The sequence below is a fragment of the Choristoneura fumiferana genome, chromosome 5 (assembly GCF_025370935.1).
Source record: "Choristoneura fumiferana chromosome 5, NRCan_CFum_1, whole genome shotgun sequence".
Taxonomy (NCBI): Eukaryota; Metazoa; Arthropoda; class Insecta; order Lepidoptera; family Tortricidae; genus Choristoneura; species Choristoneura fumiferana.
In genome coordinates, this window is record NC_133476.1 from 21,692,784 (window position 1) to 21,719,295 (window position 26,512).

The window sequence follows — 26,512 nt, forward strand, 5'->3', positions numbered from 1 at the left end:
ATGAAAATAAAACAAAATAAAAATTGGCCCAGTACAGTACGGACAATTTGAATGGCAAGCTTTAGTCGTTTGAGACACTCTTTTTTCCGTTTAGACCTTGACCTAAATTCCGTAGGCTTATCTATGGTATTGCTCCACGCATTTTTTTTGTATCTCTAAGTAGTCTGTCTGTGGTTTGTTAGCTGTCAAAAGTAGAGGGAAGCGAATGCGACAGTGAAAAACGTGAAAATAATTCTGGATTTATCATTACTTTTTGATTTTGTGTAGTTGTGGAGCCTAAAGCAAAATAACAATGGCTTTATATTGTGCAAGTAAGTGTATAACCACCAGCGTTACAATCGAATCCGCCGACAAATTGTACCGGTCGACGCTTTATAATTTTCGTTTCTTGATTGCAACGCGAGTTTACTATTGTTGTGCGACATAAACGATACATTTATTGTTTTCACGATCTTTTTATTGTTTATGATGAGTAGAATTTGATTTCTATGCGTGTAATAACCTAACTTTCGGTTTTAGTATCAAATGAGGTGCCCGAGGTGCCGGTGGTGTCACCATCGTCGGGTGCCGTATTTGAGCGGCGCATTATCGAAAAATACATCATCGAAAATGGCGTTGATCCCATCAGTGGCAAGGAGCTGCACATTGAAGACTTGATTGAAATCAAAAGTAAGTTCATATCTATTTAACAACAACATTATATTTTTTCGGTAAAGGATTGATGCTGAAATGAAAAACCTGTTTAGAGCTAGTACTGATAGAAGTCCATGAGACGGGCAATGCTTTGCTACTAAACTAACTGCAATATGCGTTTAAGTTGTATAAATCAATAAAACTGGTATATGTAACCTGTGGGACACCCCACACACCACAGTGGCGCGTGACTTAACTATTCATTATTTGGCATTTTTTTGTTATTATTTTTGATGACCAGATGGCCTAGTCAGGTTCTCTAACCGCTAGGCCATCTGGTTGTCAAAAGTAATCCCGGTTCAACAAAAAGGTCCCAGGTTCGATTCCCGTGTCGGGGCAGATATTTGTATGAAAAATACAAATGTTTGTTCTTGGGTCTTGGGTGTTTAATATGTATTTAAGTATGTATCTATCTATATAATTATATTTATCTGTTGCTTAGTACCCATAACACAAGCTTTGTTAAGCTTACTTTGGGACTAGGTTAATTGGTGTGAATTGTACCGTGATATTTATTTATTTATTATGGATATTTAGTTCTAAGGTATACTCAGCAGCAGAAAATTTGGCCCAATCTCCATACAAAATTAGCTATTACTACATACATTTGAGGGCCAGATTTATTGCTGCTCAGTATATTATTATGTTCATTCTGTTTGAACTATGTTTTATTATTCACCAAAGTGAGGGGTACCTATTTGTTTAACAAAGTAATTGTTGGCAGCCCCTGCTATAGTAAAGCCAAAGCCTCCGAGTGCCACATCCATCCCAGCCACTCTGAAGAGTATGCAGGACGAGTGGGATGCCCTCATGCTACACACATTCACCCAGAGACAGCAACTCCAGACTGCTAGACAGGTAAGTCATTGTTTGCACACATCGAGATAAACAGTAAAAGTTTTTACTAATATCCATTAAATTCAGTTCATTGATAAAAAATATCTGATATTAATTATATTTTTGGCAAAATAAAAAATAATAAATATTGAGTTCACAGTTAATTTAAAGATCAAAATGTAAAACAAACAGTAAGTGATATTGATATACATATGTGATAGAGAGACATCAAACCCGCTTTTAGACCTTCTTGTGCCAAAATGTGACAACAATATGTATGAATGAATTTGTTGTTTGTAATTTCGAATACTACACTTGCTAGTTTGCCATTATTTTTCATAAAGAAAAAAACCGTAATTTGTTCAGGAGTTGAGCCACGCGCTGTACCAGCACGACGCGGCGTGTCGCGTCATCGCGCGCCTCACCAAGGAGGTGACGGCGGCGCGCGAGGCGCTCGCCACGCTCAAGCCGCAGGCCGGAGTCGCGCAGCCGCAGCCCCATCATCCGGTACTGACATATTCTAAAAACGAGAAACATTTTCTGATTGGCCGATGGTATTCTGTTGTGTTTTTGTGTACCTTGTATATTGGGGACACCAAAATAGAGTGATCTCTCTCCAGTGTCAGTACGTGTGAGTTTTACATTGCAGGCGGAGGCGGCGGCGGCGGGCGGCGGCGCGGCGCCCATCGGCATGTCGGCGGAGGTGGTGGCGCGGCTGCAGGAGCGCGCCACGGCGCTCACGCAGGAGCGCAAGCGGCGCGGACGCACCGTGCCCGAGGGGCTCGTCGGGCCCGACCAGATTCGCGCTTTCCTCACGCTCGCCTCGCATCCTGTACGTATTTTAATTTAAAAAAAGACACGTCAAAATCAAAAGACAGACACGAGACACGTCAAAATTATTCCCTTCTGTTTGCGTCGGGGATTAACAATCAAACTTACTGCTGATATTAATAGTCTGATTTTGCCAAAGTTAACAAAAAAACAGATAATTACTGCTGAATGCGTGACAGCAGACATTAATACCAATTTTTACTCTTTTTAACTCCAAGATTGTGTAAATCAATTTTGAAACTTATGCTATATATTGCCTAAAGATCACTTTTACTTTTTCGCTGTACTTTTTGACAAATAGTATATCCATTGTTGTTTGATCGTAACACTAAACCTTCTTCTCCCTCCAGGGTCTCCACTCTGCCAGCGTGCCGGGCATCCTGGCGCTGGACATCAATCCTTCGGATCACAGCCGCATCCTGACTGGAGGCAACGACCGGAACGCCACAGTGTTCAACAAGGACACGGAACAGGTTGTGGCCATCCTCAAAGGCCACACGAAGAAGGTCACGCGCGTCATCTACCACCCCGACGAGGATACCGTCATCACCGCGTCACCGGATCACACTATTCGTGTTTGGAATGTACCGACGTACGTATCTTAGTAGGGTAGAAACATAATTACACACCATGTAGAGCCTTAAAGCTAGTACAGATTGATTACATTACAACTGCTGCTAAAACTAGCAGAACAAAGTAAATAAGAAATTTATAGATAAAAAAACCGGCCAAGAGCGTGTCGGACACGCCCAAAATAGAGTTCCGTAGCCATTACGAAAAAATTAAGTAATATTTTTCTAAGGATTTCGTATTTTATACGGAATCTTCCAAGTTTAGGTATATTTTATACCTTAGGCTGCTATTTACTCATAAACTACTAATAATTCTCGAACAAACTTAGCTGTTATAGTTTTCCGTGAAAGTTTGATATACTTACTACCATCCTGAATTTTTTAAAATTTTTCCACCCACTGGTTTAGAGTTTAGAGGGGGGGGGGGGAGGGACGCTAAATTTTAATGAAAATTTGCACTTTAAACTTGAATATTTCGCAAACAAATCACTGAATCGAAAAATCGTCTTAGCAAACCCTAATGGTTTTATTTAAAAGACCAATCCAACGATACCCCACACACACACAAGGGTTGGATGAGAAAAAAAAATACCCCCCACTTTACGTCTATGGGAGGTACCCTAAAAAAATCCGTGCAAAATTACAGCTTTTTAGCATTGATAGTACCTGAGAAAAGCCGCGGACAGACAGACAGACAGACATGGCGAAACTATAAGGGTTCCGTTTTTGCCATTTTGGCTCCGGAACCCTAAAAATGTAAATTACATGGGTAAAATGGTTGTCGTAATTTTAGATCACCATTGTTCTACCTTAAAATAGTTCTAAATTAACATCAAAACAAAAAAAATGGAGAGTTAAAAAAGTCTCCCAAAGTGACAATTACGAGTACTTATTATCATTCTAGAAATATCAAGTTATGATTTATTAATATTTGTTAAGTTTTTGGATTCCGAAGTCATGCTTACCGTTTAGCAAACGAGCAACCGCAAACTACTAATATTATGAATCTGTATCTTGAGTCCACGTACACACTCGGCTAACCACGTCGTCTCTCTCAAGCGATACTTTGAAGACCGCTGCCTAACGGCGCTAACCGCGTGGTTAGCCGCATAGTGTGTACGTGGGCTAACTCTTGTTTGTTGTAACGTCGGGCGGGGTAGGTCGGCGACGTCGGCGGTGCTTCGCTCGCACGAGGGACCGGTGACAGGGCTGTCGCTGCACCCCACGGGCGACTACGTGCTGTCCACCTCCACCGACCAGCACTGGGCCTTCTCCGACATACGTACCGGCGCGCTGCTCACCAAGGTAATCGTTACTGTTCGACTAATCTTTCATGTTTGTTTTGTTAACTAAAGTCACCGACATCGCTTGAAAAATATGCAAGATGAAATGGCAGTGGGTGGGCCACATTGCTCGAAGAACAGATAACTGTTGGGGGAGAAGTCCTCGAGTGGCGAGTTGGCAGGCCTCCCACTACGTGGACTGACGACATCGTGGGAGTTACGGGCAACCAGTTTAAACCATAACTTTACTTTTAAAGGTGAGCGACTCTTCCGGCGTGAGCCTCACAACGGCGCAGTTCCATCCCGACGGGCTGATCTTCGGCACCGGCACCGAGAACTCCCAGGTCAAGATCTGGGACTTGAAGGAGCAGAGCAACGTCGCCAACTTCCCCGGGCACGTCGGGCCCGTCACCTCCATCTCCTTCTCCGAAAACGGCTACTACCTGGCCACGGCTGCCGAAGACGCTTGCGTCAAGCTCTGGGATCTGCGAAAGCTGAAGAACTTCAAGACTATACAGCTGGACGAGGGTTATGCCATCAAGGAGCTGTGCTTCGATCAGAGTGGAACGTACCTGGCTGTGGCCGGTACGGACGTGCGTGTGTATCTCTGCAGGCAGTGGCAAGAGTTGAAGGTGTTCAACGAGCACACCGCGTCCGCGACCGGCGTTCGTTTCGGACGCCACGCGCAGTGCCTCGCTTCCACCAGTATGGACCGCACGCTCAAACTCTACGGCATAGAGTAAGCTAGTCGCTCGAGATTGTTTTTTAATGAATTCTCCGTAAGCTAAAGGACGCGTCGTTACTTTTAATTTTGATTAATGATTTAAGTTTTGCAGGTGGTTGGGACCTTGTGCAAGGTCCGCCCGGATTGCTACCACCATCTTGCTCGCTAATCCTGCCGTGAAACAGCAGTGCTTGCACTGTTGTGTTTCGGCGTGTAGAGGAAGACAGCCGGTGAAATTACTGGCACTTGAGGCATCCCATCTTAGGCCTCTAAGTTGGCAATGCATCTGCAATCCCCCTGGTGTTGCAAGTGTCTATGGGCAGTGGTGATCTCTTACCATCTGGAGACCCACTTGCTCGTTTGCCATCCAGTCGTATAAAAAAAAAAACAAAAGTTAACTAAATAAATGTCTTTAGAAGGCATTTGGTTTTATCTGAATCATTCTAAAAAAAACTCATCCTTTTCAAAATTATTCTAATCATAATTAATTAAATCTGCACGCATTAAATATGTCTAGAGATTCAGTAGCATTCTCTCAAACGCGTTCGGTTCCTAGACAGACATGATACAAAAGATGTAAAAGTAAAGAAGGCCTATGGGAGTCCAAGGCATGCGACAAGATGTGGATGGATATAGCGCGCTAGACTTGTTAGGCCTTGTTAGACGAAACAAACAAGTGCTAAATTACGACATGTTAGTGTAAACTATTAAGAAACTTCTAGTAAAAGTGAAAATATATTTGCATATTCCGATTCTGTATATCATAATGAAGAGTGTTTGAATGGAATATGCTGGCTGAGTTTTTTATTAGGTTACCTGTTCAAAAATGGGCTGGAAGTATTGTTTGATAATTTTTGAATAGTTATTTTATGCCGTCTTACAAAGGACAAAGAATATGTTAGTTCACTATCCTATGGGAATTACGAATAATCCGCTCTTGATTATGCAATCTGTTAAAAGATCCTTCAATCAAACTTTCAGCTTTGAATACGCAAAAAAAAAACGTTTTAGCGACATTACGCTTTATTGCCAAATGAAATGAATTGTCGCCGTTTTACTGGAGGCATGACATGCGTCCTCCATTTTTTCACATACTTCTTGCTAACTCTATATTAAATTTTAATAAAAGGTGACGATTTATTTAGCTAGATTATTTTAAGTATACATAGTATTAGGTTGTGCATCCACCAGAGCTGTGTGACGCAAGCAGTGTGCGATGAAGAAATACACCAACAGGAAAGCTGCGCTGGGCGGGGCTATGATATGAAGTTACCTTATTGGTGTTTATTTCCGCACACAGCTGGTCAGCCTTTTAAGTATTGTATTGTAAGCATATTAGTTATATACTTTCAATATTGTGGCATAATTTCTGTTTTATAATTATCATGTTCATAGCACAGTCAGAATAAACAGATTTCTTCATTCATGTTCATATTTTTTGTTTAACTCGGTATGCACAGAATAAACTTGACAATTTGACATTGAATTTAAGTCTTTTATTTGAACACTCGTGATCCCTAGTAGAAAACAATAAAAACTTTCATTAATTAAATTTATTTTTATAAATTACATTAAACAATAAAATTTCCCTGCCTTCACATCTTTAAAATATTATAACCATTATATACACTTAACTTACAGGAATATTAACATAAACAATATCTAACAAAGAAGGTTCATGGTCTCTTCGTGTACGCAATATGATATATATTCTCTTATATTACTGTATGCAACAAGCGGGAACACCAGAGGTACTGAGTCTTCCGGAGATACGGAGACTTCCACAACGAAAAGTAAAATCTAGTCAAATGCTGCTTTGAGTACATTTGTTGAAAACCCAGGGTAAAACTATGATAAACCACTTAATTCTATTGACCTAACGCTACATTAGGACATCGTTTCAATGCAACTGTACATAAAGGCCCCTGCGAATTCCAATTTGCGAGTGATATTGGCGTTCCGCACGAAATGACTTCAATAACGATCGATACATGAAAGGAATGATTCAATTCACACACTGCTTTGTAATAAAACTACCAAGACCGAAATGCAAAATTACAGTCGACGAGAGTTCTCCCTTCTGGCAGTATCTCCCGACCAATAACGACTATTAATTAATACTCGCGTTCATTCTCTTTTCTAACAATCAGTAGTTTCTGAATTACTCGCACCACGGCACATAGCGTGAACAAGTATAGTGTTTGGAGTTAGGGGCAGTCCGAAACATGAGTCCCGTTTTTAAAAACAGTTAAGTTGTTTACTGATTTCAATTTAAGTAGTGTCTTTTTTGTACAGAAATATTTTATAACTTTATAGTACTTGGTTATTAAAGTTGTCATCGAATATGTCATGCGATGAACATGATTTGATTTGTATCTTATCTTATCTAACGCACGGACTCCGTTGCATAAACTTCAGCTCGATTTAGAATGAGTGTAGAATAGGACTGCCCCTCACTCATTTTTTTAATAGTTTCAAGAGCGAAAAAGCTTCACAGGCCTCATAGATATTTTGGATTCTGCGCGTATGGCGTTAATACTGCGTTAGGCCGGCATAGACTATTTTAAGAGAACGAAAAACTTTGTCCTAAATCAGTTTTCCTAAGCGTTTAAGTAGAAAAATAACTGGATTTTCACTAGCTCGCTCCAAAATAAAGCATTGAAATAGGCAGTTTTACTACAGTAAAATGCACAATAGCAGATTTTGCATGGTCAGCTGTTCTTCTGTTTGCAGATTGTTAAATATACGATCCGCATCAGGTATCTTACAAGCGTGATGTTGAGCCATTATTTCAATGCTTTATCAACGCGGAAGAACTAATAACGCGACAACCTTCATTTGTTACAATTTGTGTTAATAGAAAACTGTGAAACAAGTGATAGGGTTTATTATAAGACGTTAAGATCTCCTTATTTTTGAAACAAAAAGCATATCTTCATAGATTTGTATTGTTTCCCTCCATCTTTTTTTTACCAAATACCTATTATAGAAAATATGACGAATTAAAAAGCAGTGACATTTTTTTTTATCTATGTCGGCCTTCAGTAGCTAGTAGTGGGTCAGCGGGCGGCGGGCGCAGGGGCTAGGCGCGAGGGCGCGGGGCGGGGGGCGGGGGGCCGGTCAGGCGAAGATTAGCCACAGCACGAACAGGATCGCCACCCACAGGAATATCTTGGAGAGGAACTGCTCCTCTTCGTACTGCGCCGTGCCGCGGGGGGCTGCCAAAAGCAAAGTCAAAGTATTTTTGACAAAGTTCATGTTATTTAAAATTTATTTAGTCATCCCTTAGAAAGAAGTAACACAAACAAGAAAATTTTAAGGCATAATGTATGTTTCACCAACCTATAATAAATAAACAGTATGCGAGTAAAAGATTCTCAAGGCTCTGGACAGGTTTCGAACCAGTACCTCCTGAGCTACAACTCCGTAAGGGGCCCCACCAACTGGACCACCAAAGAACCCGATTAGCCATCCGAAAATCTTGATCGCTTACATATATATGCCAATAGTGGCGTGTCGTGGGCAAATATCGTAAGGCAAGTCTCCCAAACTGGTTGGAAAGGCGTAAGCAGTGATGTACCAATTATATTTTCCTAATATTGTATTATTAATTCTGAAAATTTTGTATAAATTTAAAAGGTAAATTCGGTTCAGTCATTCGGGAGTAAAATCAAGTTCATATATCATAATAGAAATCTTAATTTCAACTCAGAACCCCGCAGTGTTGCACTGTGAGGACCAATCATGATTAGAACAATGAAAGTCAGTCACCTGCATTAATATCTGCCACAGTAGAGTGTGCAAAAATATCAGACACACACATCTTACTTCTCAGGTCAGGTCTTAGAAATGGAGTTTACATTTTTCTTATTTTTGTTAAGGCTTTGAACACTCCAGGTGATCATGTCAGCCTCATGGGTGCTCGCTCATTTTCCCTACACAAGGGACATATTAAAAAGGTGGTACATGCAAATGGCTTTGTCAGGTGCTGGCTCTGAGAGCCAACTATTGACCTGGCCATTGTGTATGGGGCCCAAACCCCCGAGAACTCTTCTCCACAAGTCTGAGTTAAAAACACATTCCAACAACAAATGGGACAAGTCTTCTACCCTCTGGCAAATCTCACGCAGAGGTGAAGGTTTAACTCTCATCATGTGCAAGAATTTGTTTTTTGGGATATGTCCGGAACTGGAAAGAAATGGAGTTGTATCAGATATTTATGCACACTTTGATGTGTCAGATATTGGTGGTGGTGACAGTACCAATGTTAATTGTGAACCTGTAAATAATTTCCATCAAATTGTTATTACTTGCAACAGAGATGAAATTATAAAACTTTGAAAGTACATCCATCTTACCAGCACTAGGCCTTGGGTCTCCAAAGTTGAATGTTGAGGTGAACACACCAAACGGAAATGCTCCTATGCCGAAAGACATGTGGAAACCTTCGCCAAAGCCAAAGCCAGGGAATCCACTGTTGTTCTCAGGTTCCGTGCGTTGCCCTGCGGGCCGTGGTGGCACCTGGAAGTAAAATGTAGTAACTTGTTATACAGATAAAAATCTAAAAAAATAAAAAGCACAATGGCAAAAAAAAGTAGGTAATAAGAATTTAAAAAAATCAAAGCAGTTTATATTTTGCAATTCAATTCAACTGTAGTTAAATTCTATTGATGTTCAAAATATTACTTATACACATTACTACTCAGTCACATAACATTCAATGAACTAGTAGAAACTAAAGTATAAATGAACTATAAGGGAAAGAATGGCCTCTGTTAAAAAACAATAACAATGTTTCTAACAGATTGTATTTCATAATTGCTTTATTCTTCCTATTCTCCTTCTTGTTAGTCTTGTAAAAACAAACATACATTCTGGTCCCAAGATACAGGCTCAGCCTAAATAGTTTGGGATCTACTGTACATGGAATTTGTATTTTTTGTAAGAATAAAACACTTATTTGCTGCTATCAGGAGCCATTGGCAGTGGTGGTTGTTAACCTAAAGAGAAAGGTTGCCATAAACTAAAAAGTTGAAGTTACCTTATTTCTAGGGTCTTCCTGCTTAGTGTTCCCCCGGCCGTACAGCGGGATGACCTTGTCCCGGCTGATGGCTGCCTTGCACACCGGACACACCTGCCGGCTCGGCCTCGTCTCCAGCCACTGGTGCAAGCACGGCCAGCTGCAACCAATACATTCCATGAACTACATCCCTTTTTTCTCAAAAATATCTGTTATGTCTCCATTATTTACATATCAAAAGGTAAATTGCCCTAGATACTGACAATTAAAAAAAATACTGGCATGCTAAACTCGCCAGCATGTATGAAATTAAACTAGATGATATGATAATAAATGGAAAGTGACAGCATGTTTTTTTTTTGTTAAAATCATTGATTCTAATTAATTCAGAATGATCTGAGCCATAATATTAGCTTTTGCATCCAGAGATTAGATTTCAGTAGAAGGGAGATTGTAACATGTATCTATGATCTAAAAGTCCCCATGAGGCTGACATAGTTACATTTGGTGTACTAAACTTTCACTAAATTATAAGATAAAAAAAAAAAACATATTGAAAAACTTATTTAAGAAAATTAAAGCCCAAAAGTGATTTTTGGTGTTGCCAGAATGATGTTTGCTTTACATTGCTTCTGCCAAGACTAGCTAGCTGGCCAAACTCTAGCTTTAAATGTTTTGGCTAGAAAAATGCTATCTTCTTAGTTTTTTTTTTTGATAAATACCCATTTCAAGTGCACATTAAATAGCACTATATCTGCCTCATTCAAAACAGCAATTCAAGACAAATGGATTGTATTTAATTGAAATGGACCTCTGTAAAGTAACATATGAATCAATCAATTATTTACGCACACACACACACACACACACACACACACACACACACACACACACACAACACACACACTTTCACTTACAGCACAACCTTCACAATAAGAATGATAATGGACAATTTTATTATAGGTATGTTGTTTCACAACTAATATAAAATATTTGAAATGTGTATTATCCAGAATGTTAAATTGTTTTACTTGTAGTTAAAACAACATGTTATGTTAGTAATTTTACGAGCTTACAAAAGACAAGAACTTGTCTTCATTAGCATACTAGACATGACCTTGTTGTTGAGACATTTACTTTAGCAATAGCAGGTAAGTGCCACCGTGGGTTACAGAGTTACGCAAGCGGAGCGCTCACCAGAAGAGGTGTCCGCACAAGGAGACGACAGCGTCCCGTGCCGTGTCTAAGCAGATGTTACATTCCAGCATACGCTCGTCCCGCTTGTCGTCCTCGCCGTTGGCGTCGCCGCCCGGCGCCGAAGCGCTCGCCGCTGCCTCGCTCGTCTCCGCCATCGCTCACCACTAGCTGCAGAACCCAAACACCCCACCGTTTCACTTCGAGAACATCAAACCGCGAGACGCTTATCACGGGCGGACGTCGTCGTGACGTCCCACTATGACGTGACAATAATTCTATTACGAAACTCGATTACGGCTGAATGCTCACTTGTGCGAATCGTTGGCAAACTCCTTATACTGAGAAATTTTAGGACGTTAAGGGGAAATACACAAAAATTAAGAAAAACAAATCACATCATCCTATCCCGTGGTTCGTTTGATGACTTTTGATTGATCAGAACTGTCAAAGTTTACCATAGATTATAGATTGCAGACTATTGCAACAGATTACAATAACAACGTCATTTTGATCATTTGATTCAAATTCCACGTAGGCACCTTGTTTGCACGAATGGTAATGGTAATAAAATTGAATCGGAAACTGATGAATTAAAATAATCTTGTAATAAATTATTTAAATAGATTCAAATTAAAAGTAGTGAACAAAACACTGTTTACAAACAGATAAATCGATATCACAGTCAAAATTCTCGATTTTATTTGTGATGCAATTTGATTGGTGAACACTCTGCCCCATTCTTATCTAAACCAATCACGACCAAGCTGGCTTTGACAGCCAAGAGAAAACAAAAATAAAAATACCTATTATTTTCCTTCATGTGAGCTAGCTAGCTGCTCAGTTGCTTCTGTGACGAAAATAACGAAATTTAATCGCGATTTCTGGATATAAAAGTCTGTCTATTTTCTCCTATTCATACTTGGTGAATTATAATCGTTCAAACGGAGCGAATGTGACGATTTGTGGACAAATTATGTTGAAAAACAAGTGTGACGTCACAGTTTTTATCAGCTGAGGAGCCAGGAGTGAAACGAGGGCCGGAGAAAATAAACAATATGGGTGGCGCCGTGAGCTCTGGGAGGGACAACGGCGAGCTGATCGACAATCTGGTGGGCGGCAACTACATCCGGAGCCGCGATGTGGAGCGCGTGTTCCGCGCGCTGGACCGCGCAGACTACATGACGCGCGAGGCGCGCGACCAGGCCTACAAGGACGTGGCCTGGCGCCACGGCCCGCTGCACCTGTCCGCACCCTGCATCTACAGGTAACCGCCGACTCCCATCCGAAAGTGAATGTAAACATCTGGCCTTTGTTAATCACTAATGATAATCACTTGTTTGTCATTACTGGAAAACTTTATTGCTGCTTTTTGTACCATACTTAGCTTGAATGGAATGTTAACATAGTTATTAATTATTATGCTGGATGTACTTTGTATTTTGTTCAACTTAATCTTGCATGCAGGCATGTAACAGGATGAATTAAGAAGAGAAATGTGTAAAAGTCATTGAAAAATTATGAGATCATTGCAAACAAAAAGTAAAGACTGCACAACTTTTTAAAACTTCATATTCACTTCTCTTTACACCTTTAAACTACCTTCATGTTACCAATTTACAAATTAACATTACTTTATTTTATGTCAACAGCGAAGTGATGGAAGCGCTGGAGCTATCTCCAGGGCTATCATTCCTGAATGTTGGCTCGGGGACAGGCTATTTGAGCACCCTGGTGGGGTTGATTCTGGGCTCAGGCGGCATCAGCGATGGAGTGGAAGTACACTCGGCAGTAGTAGAATATGCTACCAAACGACTTGGGCAATTCATAGAGAATTCCCCTGTTTTGGATGAATTTGACTTCTGTGAACCAAGATTTTATAACGGTGGGTTGATATTTGTAAATATCTATTTACTTAGCTATATTTGCTATGATACTTTTACATTGATACAGTGTTTAGTCTTAGATTATGAGAAATTAAAATCATACTTTCTAGTCTACTTCATCTCAAATGGTAATAAAAGATAGCAGATGGCTCCCCAGCATCAGCTGATGATGATGTCTGACTGATCTATGTTGGCAGGTAATGCGTTGTGCCTCGCACCGCTGCAGGCGCCGTATGACCGCGTGTACTGTGGTGCTGCCTGCCCGGAGGAGTATGAAAATTATTTCAAACAACTCATTAAGGTACTATAGTTGTAGGATGTCTACATAAATATGTAAGTATCAAATTCCGCTCTTGTTGCACTCACTTGCGACCATGGATTAAATGTTGTTGTTAATATATATATTGAATGTAAGGAGATTGTTAATTTGTAAATGACATAAAATTTCTAGTTTTTCTTGTTTCATTCATTAGTTTAATTACAAATGCAATATGCTTAATTGTTTTGACAGTAAATTTCAAGCAGCCATGTACCTTGTTTTTTAGCCTGCAAACAAACATCTGCATAGATTTTAAATTAATGATGTTAGAGGCGACACATTAAGGTAAGGCTCTCTGCTATGAGCTCTCATTGTCCGTTGCACCTTAAATATGACTGATTGGAAACTGATTTTGCTTCATGTTGTGTTTCTCGTTGGTTGTACATGCTTCTTTAGAATAATAATAGCTTGGCTCTTTAGTGTGATTAAAATTTAACATTTGTTTAAAGCACAAAACAGATATCTGTAGAGTCTACTGACTGAACCGATTTAAAAACAACAGAGTCACTTTGTAATTGACTAATGAATAATTAGTTAACTTAGATATATAATCTATGTTAGTTAATTACAATAATTAGACTAAGCATACTTTATATGGGATGTTGACAATGATAGATCTAACCTTAATGAATTACCAATATTTCAACTTATCATTTTGATTAAATATTTGCTCTCGCAATATTTGGTCTGGGTTGGTGTGGAAAATGGTTTGGATGTTTGGTTGTTAGTTAAATGTACAAGATTGGTATGGGACTTTTTAACCCCTGACGCAAAAAGAGGGGTGTTATAGGTTTGTCACCAATGCTTGTCTGTCTGTGCGATTGTAGCCTCAAACAAATGGACCGCTTTCGTTACGTTTTTTTAAGCGTGCTTCCTTGCGGTAATTCTTAGTTTATAGCTTAGGTAACCGTTTTCGAGTTAATGAACTTTGAAATGGCAATATCGGGTGTTGTTCTACTGTAAGTTGGTTAGATTATTTGATTGATTCCTTTTTCGTATTCCGTCGTATTCCTGATTGGACATATCATAGACAAAGTATAGTATTCTTGTTTCGGCACATTCCTGTTTAGACATAAATATTCCGTTTTCGGCATATTCCTTCAACACATTTTATTAAATAAATATTATGCTATGTAATAGTTGTTGTGACTTTGCTTGCGTAATAAAATAATATAATATTTTTTAATAAAATATTTTACTTAAATCAATTAGACAATTAGAATAAAAGACAAAAATCAAACAGTACCTACACTGATTACTTAAAATAATCGGGCAACTAACTAATCAAGAACCAAAATTCATATGCTTCAGTATTTCGTTCTTGCATGCTATTTATTAGATAGATAGATAGATAGATAGAAACTTTAATCGTCATAACAAAATAACATGGCTCTATACACGTTTTTGATAAAAACAAAGGAATAAACATTAAGAAGACAAAACCAGGTTAACAATCATACAGAGAACGCAAAACAGATATAGAGAAACCACAACATTGTAATACAGGGAGCCATGTTATGTAATAATATTGTATAATATTTGTATTTCTTGTAAATAAAAAATAACGATACCTAGGATTTTGTTGTATATAATGAATGATTTATGCCGAAAACGGCATGTGCCGAAACAAAAATGTGCCGAAAACGGAATACGTCCAAACAGGAATGTGCCGAAACAAGAATATGTCCAATGAGGAATTGATTATTTGGTTAAGCACAGTTTAGATTTGCAAGTTGCATTACATTGCGGCGCTCGATTGACCACTACAAACTCGTTTGCTTTACAGCCCCGCAATGGAATGCAACTTGCACAATTTTACATGCAAGTCTAAACTTTGCTTTACTTACACCCGATATGTCGCTATAAACGATTTTGTACTTGAACGAGCCAGCGCGCGTGACGCACTGTCACCGGTTGACGCGGTGCGTCACGCGCGCTGGTGAGGCTGACCGGCGTGTGTGGTCCAGATCGGAGGCATCCTGGTGATGCCGCTCAACGACAACCTGGTGCAAGTGAAGCGCGTCGGCGACGCCGAGTGGACCTCAAAAAACCTACTCAATGTTACCTTTGCCTCGCTGAGGATCCCGGATCAACAGGAGGCAGCTGAACTTGTTCATTTAGGTAAGTTTAGCTCAGGCTCAGGGGGAAACTTGAAATTGGGTAACGGCTAAAGACGTCTGATATAAATACACGAAAGTAAAATGGAAATCTTTTATTTCTTTTAAAACCAATATCGCCGCTTTTAATGCGTAAACAGTGACTGTTGCATTTATAAGTAGGTATCTTCCAAAACACATTACAGCTTGAAACACACAGAGAGCGGTGGTGGGGCGCCACGCTTATTTCCCGCGTGGTATTCTGTGTGGCCTCTTTCATTTTAACTCGAATATTACAACCGGTACCGCCTCCGCGCCGCGCCGCACCGCTCGGCCACCGGCATCATTGTGTTTCTAGCTTACAGTATACATGCGTAAGTAATCCGCTACGTCTGTGTGCCATAAAGCAGCACCTGGATCAAAAAATACTATTTGTTTAACATTTAATTAAATGACAAAATAAATGGTTTCTAACTCTACTCTTAGTTCAAATTCAACACATCATCATTTGCCAATCATATTCTTACAGATGTGTAATCTAACAGTGGTCCCAAGACTCACGCGAAACAAAGATCGTAACAATTAATAAAACAAGGCGCCACTTTTACTTTGTCTGTAATGTAAAAAATTTAAGATTGAATTGTACCTACAAGTTTGCTTGTTTAGACTATATTGGGCAAATGGGCATATTGTCGAAGCCAGAATGTTCACGCTGCGCATATGCATGCATATGTATGCATAGGAAAAAATCGTGTCTAGATTCCTGTCCAGCGGTGGTGTAGGGGTTATAGCACGCAGCACGGATTGCTGAGGACCTGGGTTCGATTCCCAGCGCTGGTCTCTTTTTCTGTGCATCCATGTCACAGTTTGTATTTTCGATATGGTTTCACGGGATACCCGTAAAAGTAACAAATTTGGAGTTGAAATAAAAAATACAAAAAGACTCAAAAAAAAACAATCATAATCTTACCCGTTATAATTTTCCTTCTAAATTTGATATACTTCATTTTTTTTATAATTTCCACCCAACAGTTTATATTTTAGAGCGGGGGGGACTATTTTAGACTATTTTAGACTATTTTAGAGTTGAATATTTCGCAAACAGATCACTGAATCAAAAAAATATTAAAGCAACCCCCAATGGTTTTAAAATACCTATCTAACGATACCCCACACTATAGGGTTAGTCGAGAAAAAAAACACCACCCCCACTTGTGATGTGATGGAAGGTGAAGTGAGGTGTCGTGTTGCAGACGCGCAGACGCCTCCGCGGCTGCAGGCGCTGGCGCGCGGCGCGGTGCGCGGGGCGCTGCGCGGCGCGCTGTGTGCGCGCCACCCCGAGCTGCGCGCGCCGCCGCCGCGCCCGCCGCCCGCCAAGAAGCCCTGCCCGCGCCGCATCTGCATACCCATCGAGGACGAGAGCGACGTTGGTCAGTTACATACAAACAACTTACGTACTTACTATCCAGGTGCCGCTTAATTACTATCCGATGTGAGTCTTAGCCTCGAGATTACGCTATGCTTTACGATCTTGGGTCAGTTCTTGCCTACCTTTGACCCGGAGATAAAAAAGGTTTTTCTGTGGTGCACGGTTTGTAAGTTGTAGTAAAGAAGTGAGGTAATAATAGTGTAGTTAATTTTATACGTTCCTGTATCGGTTGCTTAAACCCGCAGAGGGTCTGAACGCGCTGCACGACCTGGACCGGCGCAGCGGCGCGGGCGAGATGAACGCGTTGCTGAGCCTCGTGCTGAGCATGGGGCCCAACCGCGTGGCCGGCGCGCTGCGCTGCAGCGGCCCTGACCTGCTGTCCAGCGACGACGAGCCCCACCACCCCGCCGCCCCGGTAACGCTTACCCGACCAAATAGCACCTAGTCAGGCGCACCCACAAACTACAGAGTGCCAGTCAAAAATATACTATTTTGACGAATACAAAATAACAGTTTTGAGTACCCCTCATCTGGCATAATCTTGCTGGCCAGAAACTCGCCTAGGTAACACGTATCGCACAAACTTTTTTGGCAGAATAATTGCTTCTCATAAAATGTACTTGGCTTGTACTTCCCAAGAAAAAGCCCACACAGAAACGAATTGATAACAAAAAAGTAGGTTAGGTTAGAACTGTGACCTCATAGAATCGAGCTGGTGAAGTACGCTCGCGGAACACGAAGAATTTCGCGCAATGATCTGCACTGCTTGTCTTTGTCACTCGCGCGTGAATATTTGACGTCGCATTCGTAAACATTCATCGGTGCGAGCGCGACGGCAAATACTTACCCGCAGAGACACATAGTGAAAGGTCATTGTACGAAATTCTTCGTGCTCTGCGACCAGGCATTACCAGCAAATATCTCGTACCTCCGCAGGAGGGGAACCCTTTAGGGAGGAACGGAACTTTAATAATTAATGGCACAGTAGATTGGTTGGATGACAATGCCAGTGCAAGCAAAAAAGAAAGTTAAAGTCAAAGTCAAAGTCAAAGTCAAAGTCAAAGTCAAGTCAAAGTCAAAATATCTTTATTCAATTTAGGCTATAACAAGCACTTATGAATGTCAAAAAAAAATCTACCACCGGTTCGGAAAAACCTCTGCTGAGAAGAAGTTGACAAATAACCATACTATACGTGCGTTCTCGCTTGCGCTGCTACTGGTACAGTCAGTGCCAGGTATACCATAGCGACACCCTAGAACATGGTCCGATATATTTGGCTACTTTGTCTGTTACGGTGTCTGAGGCTACCGTATTACGTAAACACGAGTTGAAGTACGGAGCGGCGTGAGGGAACGAATTAAAATAATCGCAAGTTGCTCCGATATTTCCGAGTGGTGCATTTGTTTGCACTGTTTCACAGATTTGATAGTCTTCGCTGGCGCTTGGCAATGTCCTTTTTTATTTTTCACTAACTAAAAAGGAAGTTAAAAATTTTAACTATAAATTAGCAGGGGTCGGACAAAAAGTGCCGATGACGTCAAACCACTTAAAGGATGATTTCAAATAGTATTTTTGATTTTCATAAACAATTATCACTTATCATTTATCAACCTCTTTATTAAACGATATGACATTTATTTTATTCACTGAATTCCATTGATTTATTTACGATTATTTTGTTACTTCATTAATGCTACTTTGTTACTACATGTCACACGGAAGTTTAAATAAAAACATCATCTTGTGTGCAAGATTACGTCATTTTTACGTCATCCGCACTTTTTGTCCGGCCCCTGATAATTAGCATAATAATTAATTGAGAGAGGGGTGAACTTTAGCATAATATTAGTGTATTGTGTAGGCTGAAGGGGAGGCGGGGAGCGATGCGGAGCGCAGCGCGCCGTTGGAGGCGCAGGCGGAGCGGCTGGAGGACGCGCAGCCCGCGGACTGCCGCCCGCGCCTGCCGCCGGCCGTCCCCCACCCCCACTCACACTCGGACGCGACCTCCACAGGTAACCAACGCTTACACGTCAGCAACCATGATTAACATTAATCGTTGCCTGTAACTTCTTCTTCATTAATACTTGCCACAGAGGAGCGTTAAAAAAAAAAATTTTTTTTACTGACTGATTGATCCCTAGCTCAACTGATGTGGCCAAAGGTGTATCTCACCGGTTCAGTAACAGCCTATTTATCTAGCCTTGAAGATCCTTAGATTGCATTTATCTGACATGTTCTACCGGCCAAAGAAATAGAACAACAAATAGAACGATAGAGTCGTGTATTTATGCACGCTTTTCTTGTGTCAGATATTAGTGCTTGCGACGGTACTCTACCATCAAGGACAGTGCAATGAGGGCTATCGTTTTTTGTCTCACTAGATGGCGCACTGTTGCGTGAGGTTTTTAAGTATGGCTTTCAAAGTCTGTTATTACGGGCGTGAAAACAAAGTTTAGATTAAAATCATATTTAATACACCTTAAAACCGTACCATAAAAATATCGAGCATGACACAGTGTTGCATAGTCCCCGTTTTGTTCGGAAAAAAAGAGAGGACAAAAGTTTCCGAAAGACAAAACTGTCTCAAAACACAGACATTCATTGCTCCGTATTGCATAATTGCCATAATTAATTTCAGGTAATGCAAAATATTCACAAAATTATTCTAATTATATATAAACCGCGTAGCTCACCCAAAAACTATGAGATTTGACATTTCGGAGACCTCACGCTACACTAGCGCCTCATTGCGCCTAAGGCCCTTATCATTATCACACTTGCGAGTAACGAGCGTATTTTGCATGATCGGTCACGCAACGAGTTCGCCGCGATATGTGTGTAGAAAAAATACCCTAAAAATAAGCCTTGTGCATGGCACCTTAAGCTTCGAGCTGACGTTGAAGTGTGGTAGTGTAGCAAGTGGATTGTATTGTGTAGGGTCGGAGTCGGAGGCGCGCGGGCGCGAGGCGGCGCGGCGCACGCGCACGCGCACGCGCAGCCTGCTGCACCGCGAGCTGCGCGGCGTGCTCGACATGCAACCAGGTATCAATTCAAACCATCAAAATGTTGTCAGTGTATTGTTTTAGTAAAACTCTTTATTGTACAAAAGGAAATAATGTGTGTGTGTTTCTTTGTCAATTATTCAGCTAAAACAGCTGAACGAGTTTGGTTGTATTTTTTCTGCTCGCGTAGTACAATGTGCTACTAACTATAACGATATCGCTATCGGTAATCCAATGAGGTGCATTGTGTGATCGCAAAGGCTTTGCCTTGTGTCATAATTCATAAACTCGCACTCGGTGTCTCAATGGCCCTTACTTATAATACAGTTGCATAAAATAAAATACTATTGTATGTACATAGCAAATACCTAGACTTTGGGAAGAGCATTTAGGCTACTTACTTTGCTTTTTATCCCCGTATTCCGATAATTATTTTTTTATAGAATCATGAAATCTTAACCGCTAAATTTAGAGACATAAATATGGCACAAGTGATTTCTTTTTATGTTAATAAAGCTTTTAGAAATTCCCACGGGAATTTTGTAACACACCGAATTCCACTTCCAGACTCTCCGGATGAGGAGGGGTCGGGGTCGGAGGCGCGGCGCCGCGGGGCGCGGTGGTCGGCCCGGCGGGGGCGGGGGCGCGGCGCGCGCGCCGACGGGCCGGACGACATGCCCGCCGAAGTAGAGATCTACCTCGGAAAGGTGAGGCCATTGTGGACAAACATCAACTTTGTTTGGTGCAACTCTTGACTGAACAAACGCTTGATAAACGAATTCTAAGGGGCTGTATCACCATCCATTGATTAGAACTGGCGGTTAAATGTGATGCCGTCACTATTTGTTTTGTTCGAATAGACGGAGACGGCATCACATTTAACCGTCAGTTAAGACTAACCAATGGATGTTGAAACATCCCCTAAGACTTTAAAAAACAAAAAAGATGTTCCGGTGTTCCGGACGGGATCCAAATTTGCACCTTTGGCAGCTATACGCGCGAGACGCGTCCACCGAAGTACCCGACCAACCATCGGCTTTGGAGTCGCATGGCGCGTGACATTTCTATTTATTTTGTTATTAGTTCTTCTTTTAAGTTGCTACATTCTGTGGCTGTGGTCGTCGAATAAGGGTCAGTTGTGAACCTTCACGACGATTTTGTTGGGAAAACAGTGTGGTGGTGGTCGACCATCAGTCGTCTTTTACGACACCCATGGGAATAGATGGGTCCCTCTCCGTCCTATTTTAAAACCGGACATGGGACGGAATTTTTTATCAGTGCTATGTGTGAATATGTAAGTATTTGATAATCGTGTGTTGTCCAGATGGGGTCGGGCGAGGCGGCCACGTCGCGCGAGATGGACTGGGACGCGGAGGACGAGGACGAGTCCGACGACTCCGTGGAGGAGGCGCCCGCCGCCGCCGACAAGCCGCCGCGGCAGAAGCTCGACAGCGGTCAGTACCACCGCGATATACCACCAGCCCCCCCCGTACCACAAGTTTTGCAGGTGGTTGGACCTTGTGCAAGGTCCGCCCGGATTGCTATCACCATCTTGCTCGCTAATCCTGCCGTGAAGCAGTAGTGCTTGCACTGATGTGTTTCGGCGTGGAGAGTAAGACAGCCGGTGAAATTACTGGCACTTGAGTTATCCCATCTTATTCAAAATTCAAATTCAAATGATTTATTCAGTAAATAGGCCGCAATGGGCACTTTTACACGTCATTTTTTTAAACTACCAGCGCTTTCGGAAAGACCATCATTGCCAAGAAGAATGCGCCGCAAGAAACTTGGCAGAAAGTCATTTTTTCATAAAAATATAATTACAAATAAAATACTTAAAAACTATATTATACAATTAAAGAAAAAAAAAAAAAAAATAATAATAAAAGAAATACAGGGATGTATGGGGTCCCTTAGTTACAAAACTAAACACTAACTATATCTAAACTATATCTACGTTCAGTGGAAGTGTAGAATGCTTCCACCGTCATAAATTTTAAAATAATAATAACAATAATTTGGTTCTGAAATATACATTTCAGGTCAAGTAACCATTAAGCTTTTGGATTTCGAAGGCAAGTTCACGTCTGCCGCCCCAAAGTTAGCTCACACCTTAGTTAGGCCTCTAAGTTGGCAACGCATCTGCAATCCCCCTGGTGTTGCAAGTGTCTATGGGCGGTGGTGATCTCTTACCATCTGGAGACCCACTTGCTCGTTCGCCATCCAGTCGAATTAAAAAACCACAAAAATTACAAGTGCTACAAATCGACAAAATTTTCCAAGACCGTACACACGCACGTACGCTGCACGTACAGCCGCTTACAACAGCGCCCTTCAGATTCTCAATACGCAACACTATACTACAATACGAGATCACGAGACCCTGAAGTGCTGTCCTGGCTGTTAATCCACGTCCTTACTGGTGTTTCCTGTGAATGAGGGCTATCGTTTTTTGTCTCACTAGATGGCGCACTGTTGCGTGAGGTTTATAAGTATGGCTTTCAAAGTCTGTTATTACGGGCGTGAAAACAAAGTTTAGATAAAAATCATATTTAATACACCTTAAAACCGTACCATAAAAAAACCGAGCATGCCACAGTGTTTCATAGTCCCCGTTTTGTTCGGAAAAAAGGGAGGACAAAGGTTTCCGAAAGACAAAACTGCCTCAAAACACAGACATTCATTGTCCCGGAACGCATATTTGCCATAATTAATTTCAGATATTGCAAAATATTCACAAAATTATTCTAATCATAAATAAACCCGCGTAGCTCACCCAAAAACTATGAGATATGACATTCCGGATACCTCACGCTACACTAGCGCCTCTAGCGGCGAATTCATACGCGATAGCCCTCATTGCGTCACAAACATTTAACCATGGTTAATGTCAGGCATCGGTGACATGACGCCGTCGACGGAGTCGTCCCCGACGAGCGCGGGCTGCTCGCGCCGCCTCGACGACGGCGACGGCGAGGGCGACGGCGACTGCGGCGACGAGCAGGAGGCCGCCGCGCGCGAGCCCAGCGAGCCGCGCGCTGGCTCCCGCCGCAAGCGGCTCAAATGCGGCCGCTATCACTACCGTAAGTTACTCGCTTTCATTTATAGATTTAACTTGGTCACAAAACTTTAACACTGTCGTCACACTGAGGGCTAAGACATTAAATCGTTAAATCTGGGTTGACAGTTGTATACATTTTGATACAGTTTACTGCTGTGTTGCATTTTTTTTTATGTAGCCCGTAATTTATCTCACTACTGGGCAAAAGCCTCCCTTTTCCTCCGCCAATCCATGTTGAGTAAATTATAAAAATATATTGTTTGGCAAATGTTTCGGTACTTTCACACCCACATCTTTCGACGCGGAATCGGCAATAGCTGATAAAAAAAAAGCCTTATGTCCACGTAATAAGAGCGAAAAAGACGTCGACGCGTTGGCCGAGCCGATCCGAGCCGAACCATGCCGTTTTAGCTCTTGTTCCGTGGAGATAAAGCTTTTTTAAAGTAACTTTTCCTCCCTGACGAGAGGGAGTAAAGTGCAACTTTTCTGTTCAAGGCTTTTCTAAGAGTTTTATTGCAAATGCCATTTTTTGAAGTTGATAATTGTAAAGCCACGCCATTTTCTATGCTGGTTGTTCTTTAATAATATTTGGAATGTTTTTTTTTTCAAGTTTCTTAATGCTCTGTGTGAAAAGTTGTATGAGCCACTCGGGAGCAAAATTATTTTCATCTTGGGCGTTAACACTTGAATCCCTCATTACGCTCAAGATTCTATTGTAGAATCCTTCGCTACATTCTGGGTTCAATGTACGCCCTCGCGATATTACACCATTTTGCTCCCTTGTGTCACAAATAACTATTTTCTCGGCTATTGCCGATTCCGCGTTAATAGATATGGGAGACCCGAAGTCTATTTTAAAATGTTGTAAGTCAAAAGCTGTGACGTCATTTTGAATTAAATTTTCCGGTGAAAAATCCACGCAGTTGATAGATTAATAGTTAACTTTGATTCATGCAAGCCCAATTTAACCTTTCGTGATTTGCCCCCAGGGAATCAACAGATGATGATGGAGCCGTGCTCGGAGTCGGGCGAGTCGGGCGACTCGGGCCCGTCGGGGGTGCTGGGCGCGGCGCGGCGGCGGCGGCGCGAGCGGCGCTCCAGCGAGGGCGGCGACGCGCGCCGCGTGCGCCTCTCGCTGCTCATGAAACGCTCCGTCAAGGAGCTGCCCCTCCCCTACGCGCTCAAAAAATACGTCAACCTCGGCCGCTGCTTCCAATTTTAAACTGCTTTTTGTGACCTGCCAGTCTTCGATGAAAATATAAAAAAAAAAAACTTAAATACTTGCAGTAAACTAAGTTTCAGATTCCAATTTTTTCGTTATGTTACACCCGAAGGCGAATACGTATGTTGCAGGTCACAGGAACCAGACAAAGAGACAACGGAGCCGGGTCCGTAGCGATTTCGCGAATAAAATACTAATAAGAAGATCACCACTTTAAAAATGATTGATTATTCAAATTAATGCTGTTCTTTCACGCAAAATATCCATCGCCACGGACCCGGCTTAGCTGCTGCTTAGCTGTACTACTCGCACCGAGTGCTAAATCATCACCGACAATACGTACAGCGCATGTTCACGCATTGATATCTAGTCTGCAAAAATACTTGCATCTTTTGTCAGACTTTTATTTTGAACTGAATAATTTAATGAAGCGAGAAAGACATTGTTCTACCTGGATTATAAATATACTGCGGGTTATAATGAGTCAGGCTGGCTGGCCACTTGGGCCGCTCACCGTACTAGTGTCAGGGTTCCATGTGCGGAGCGACTGAAATAACATATTGGTAGCTGAATGTTAGTCGTTGACGTCACGGCTGGACGCCGCGCGAGCAGTCGGGTCCAGCGCTCAACATGATGCGACGACACTATGACCCTATTTCATAAACGAGACTGTCGACAAGTGTCACGATTCGGAAATCAAGTCGGCAATGTATTTTGAATAGATAGTCACTTGTCGCCTGTCACGTTCCTGAAAGTGGGATTTGTTAGTCGATGTCCAGTCGTCTTATGATCTAATGAGCGATGGACCTTATTGTAGCTGCGTATTATTATTAAAAACGAATTGTTCACATTTAGATCTAATCCTTGTCAAACGGGCTGTAAGTGCCTGAACTGATTTTGTTTTATATTTTTTATGTTTTGTGTCAAATTAAAGATCGAATGAGGTATCGTTAGTGTTTAGTGTTTAGGGTGAACTCCCAGGGACGGCTGCGCGCGGCCTTACTGTATATATTTATTTTGTGTAAATACGATACTGTCTTTTTGTTTCGTTTGCATGTAATTATAAAATTTAACAATGAGGCATGGTTTTAATTTATTTTTTAATCCACTCATTGTAAGACTACTGTTATTTGTGTAATGTTAATATTAATTATAATTGTAATGTGCGATCAATTTGATATTTAAATCGAACTATACTGTCCGCCATGGCCGGTTTGTTGTGCGGCCAATAGTTTGACCATGCGCACACGCACTGTTGCTTAATGTTGTTCATGTTTTCTTGGATATTGTATTGGTCAAAATTTATTTAATTGCCGTGCTTTTTATGCGTTGATTTTCTACCAAGTTGACGGTGAAAGAGTGTTAGCGGGTCTTACCAGAAATAACGTCACTATAATGAATAACAATCATACTTTAATGTTTCATATGTGAACGTTAAAAGGGATTCGTGTGCCATGGCATACTTTGTACATAATATTATAGAGGCGATTAAGCGATGTACTAGCACGACGCGACATAAAGATCTCGCATCGAGCGATGTGCGGATGGTGCCATCTTACGCCCATCGTCAAATGGGGCAGCGACCACTCCTGCTAGCCGTACAGGGTGCAGTCAACTACAAAGAGCTCGATACGGTCAAAATTACAAAAATATGTATACCCGACATTATTCACTAAACGTTAAAGTAGTGCATACATGTTTTTGTAACTTTAGCTATATCGATCTGTTTTTAATTGACTGTACATGACTGTATACCTAATATACGTGACAAGCACTACGAAATGACACGTCGTTGCTAGTTTGACGCTGAGTGTGTCTTTTCATAACAAATAAACTAGGTAGAAAAAGACGCACCTAGCGACAAAGCGTGTCGCGGCCGGATGTGCAGGCCGAGGGTAACCTTAAGAATATTTTATATTTACTTACAAGGTTGGCGAACAGTGGCTAGCACTGTCAACTGACCGCACGTGCACTTGGTCAGGGGGTTTACTACGAAATTCGAAAATCGAAGTTCGTATCATACGGTCCCTCTCGCACTCGTGTTAAATAAAATTAGCGTCAACGGGACGGCAAGAGATGAAGTTCTAATTTTGCGCTTCGTAGTACAGGACCAGAGGCCGTATTGCCTAACGTATTTGACGATCGCGAGCTTCAGAAACTGTAGGCAATACGGCCTCTGGTTGTGGAGGTGCACGAGGTGAGGCGAGTGCCGGCGACTGCGCCAACCGACGCCAGTCTGCATTGTTGACGTCACTTTGTTTTGAGTGTAATTGTAAGGTTTAAAAAAATATATAAAGTTCCAATTTCATTTGTTTTATATATTTACCTAAATAAATACACAA

At 41.4% G+C, this 26,512-nt stretch overlaps 3 protein-coding genes across 4 annotated transcripts; 2 read left to right on the plus strand and 1 right to left on the minus strand.

Annotated features, from left to right (window-relative positions):
- The first annotated feature begins 176 nt into the window (after positions 1-176).
- Prp19 (pre-mRNA processing factor 19) lies at positions 177-6,426 on the plus strand. The gene is made up of 8 exons (XM_074088413.1): positions 177-311; positions 520-669; positions 1,418-1,551; positions 1,897-2,037; positions 2,180-2,362; positions 2,712-2,953; positions 4,094-4,238; positions 4,474-6,426. Exons 1-8 carry the CDS (start codon positions 293-295, stop codon positions 4,957-4,959), a joined length of 1,500 nt encoding a protein of 499 aa, XP_073944514.1. The 5' UTR covers positions 177-292; the 3' UTR covers positions 4,960-6,426.
- Positions 6,427-6,475: 49 nt separating this feature from the next.
- LOC141428422 (E3 ubiquitin-protein ligase RNF185-like) lies at positions 6,476-11,589 on the minus strand. 2 transcript variants are annotated; one of them, XM_074088415.1, is made up of 5 exons: positions 11,467-11,589; positions 11,158-11,325; positions 9,982-10,120; positions 9,299-9,461; positions 6,476-8,158 (listed from the first exon to the last, which is right to left on the minus strand). In XM_074088415.1, exons 2-5 carry the CDS (start codon positions 11,310-11,312, stop codon positions 8,061-8,063), a joined length of 555 nt encoding a protein of 184 aa, XP_073944516.1. In that variant the 5' UTR covers positions 11,313-11,325; positions 11,467-11,589; the 3' UTR covers positions 6,476-8,060. The 2 variants fall into 2 exon arrangements, with proteins under 2 accessions (XP_073944516.1, XP_073944515.1); XM_074088414.1 differs by having other exon boundaries at positions 11,158-11,588.
- A 109-nt stretch (positions 11,590-11,698) lies between these two features.
- LOC141428420 (uncharacterized) lies at positions 11,699-26,478 on the plus strand. The gene is made up of 12 exons (XM_074088412.1): positions 11,699-12,421; positions 12,807-13,039; positions 13,238-13,341; positions 15,327-15,480; positions 16,709-16,885; positions 17,130-17,299; positions 18,747-18,897; positions 19,823-19,927; positions 20,455-20,594; positions 21,212-21,341; positions 22,782-22,970; positions 23,938-26,478. The coding sequence occupies exons 1-12, from the start codon at positions 12,213-12,215 to the stop codon at positions 24,168-24,170; spliced, it is 1,995 nt and encodes a 664-aa protein (XP_073944513.1). The 5' UTR covers positions 11,699-12,212; the 3' UTR covers positions 24,171-26,478.
- Positions 26,479-26,512: the final 34 nt, after the last annotated feature.

What these genes read in the sequence shown, in the direction of transcription:
- Prp19 (XM_074088413.1), top strand. An exon ending in AGACTTGATTGAAATCAAAA is followed by an intron (nt 670 to 1,417) that starts GTAAGTTCATAT and finishes AATTGTTGGCAG; the next exon opens with CCCCTGCTATAGTAAAGCCA. An exon ending in TCACGCTCGCCTCGCATCCT is followed by an intron (nt 2,363 to 2,711) that starts GTACGTATTTTA and finishes TTCTCCCTCCAG; the next exon opens with GGTCTCCACTCTGCCAGCGT.
- LOC141428422 (XM_074088415.1), bottom strand. Translation starts at nt 11,312, where the DNA reads ATGGCGGAGACGAGCGAGGCAGCGGCGAGCGCTTCGGCGCCGGGCGGC. An exon ending in TTGTGCGGACACCTCTTCTG is followed by an intron (nt 10,121 to 11,157) that starts GTGAGCGCTCCG and finishes TATTGGTTGCAG; the next exon opens with CTGGCCGTGCTTGCACCAGT. An exon ending in AGACCCAAGGCCTAGTGCTG is followed by an intron (nt 8,159 to 9,298) that starts GTAAGATGGATG and finishes TGCTTTTGGCAG; the next exon opens with CCCCCCGCGGCACGGCGCAG.
- LOC141428420 (XM_074088412.1), top strand. Translation starts at nt 12,213, where the DNA reads ATGGGTGGCGCCGTGAGCTCTGGGAGGGACAACGGCGAGCTGATCGAC. An exon ending in ATTTCAAACAACTCATTAAG is followed by an intron (nt 13,342 to 15,326) that starts GTACTATAGTTG and finishes TGTGTGGTCCAG; the next exon opens with ATCGGAGGCATCCTGGTGAT. An exon ending in AGCTGAACTTGTTCATTTAG is followed by an intron (nt 15,481 to 16,708) that starts GTAAGTTTAGCT and finishes GTCGTGTTGCAG; the next exon opens with ACGCGCAGACGCCTCCGCGG.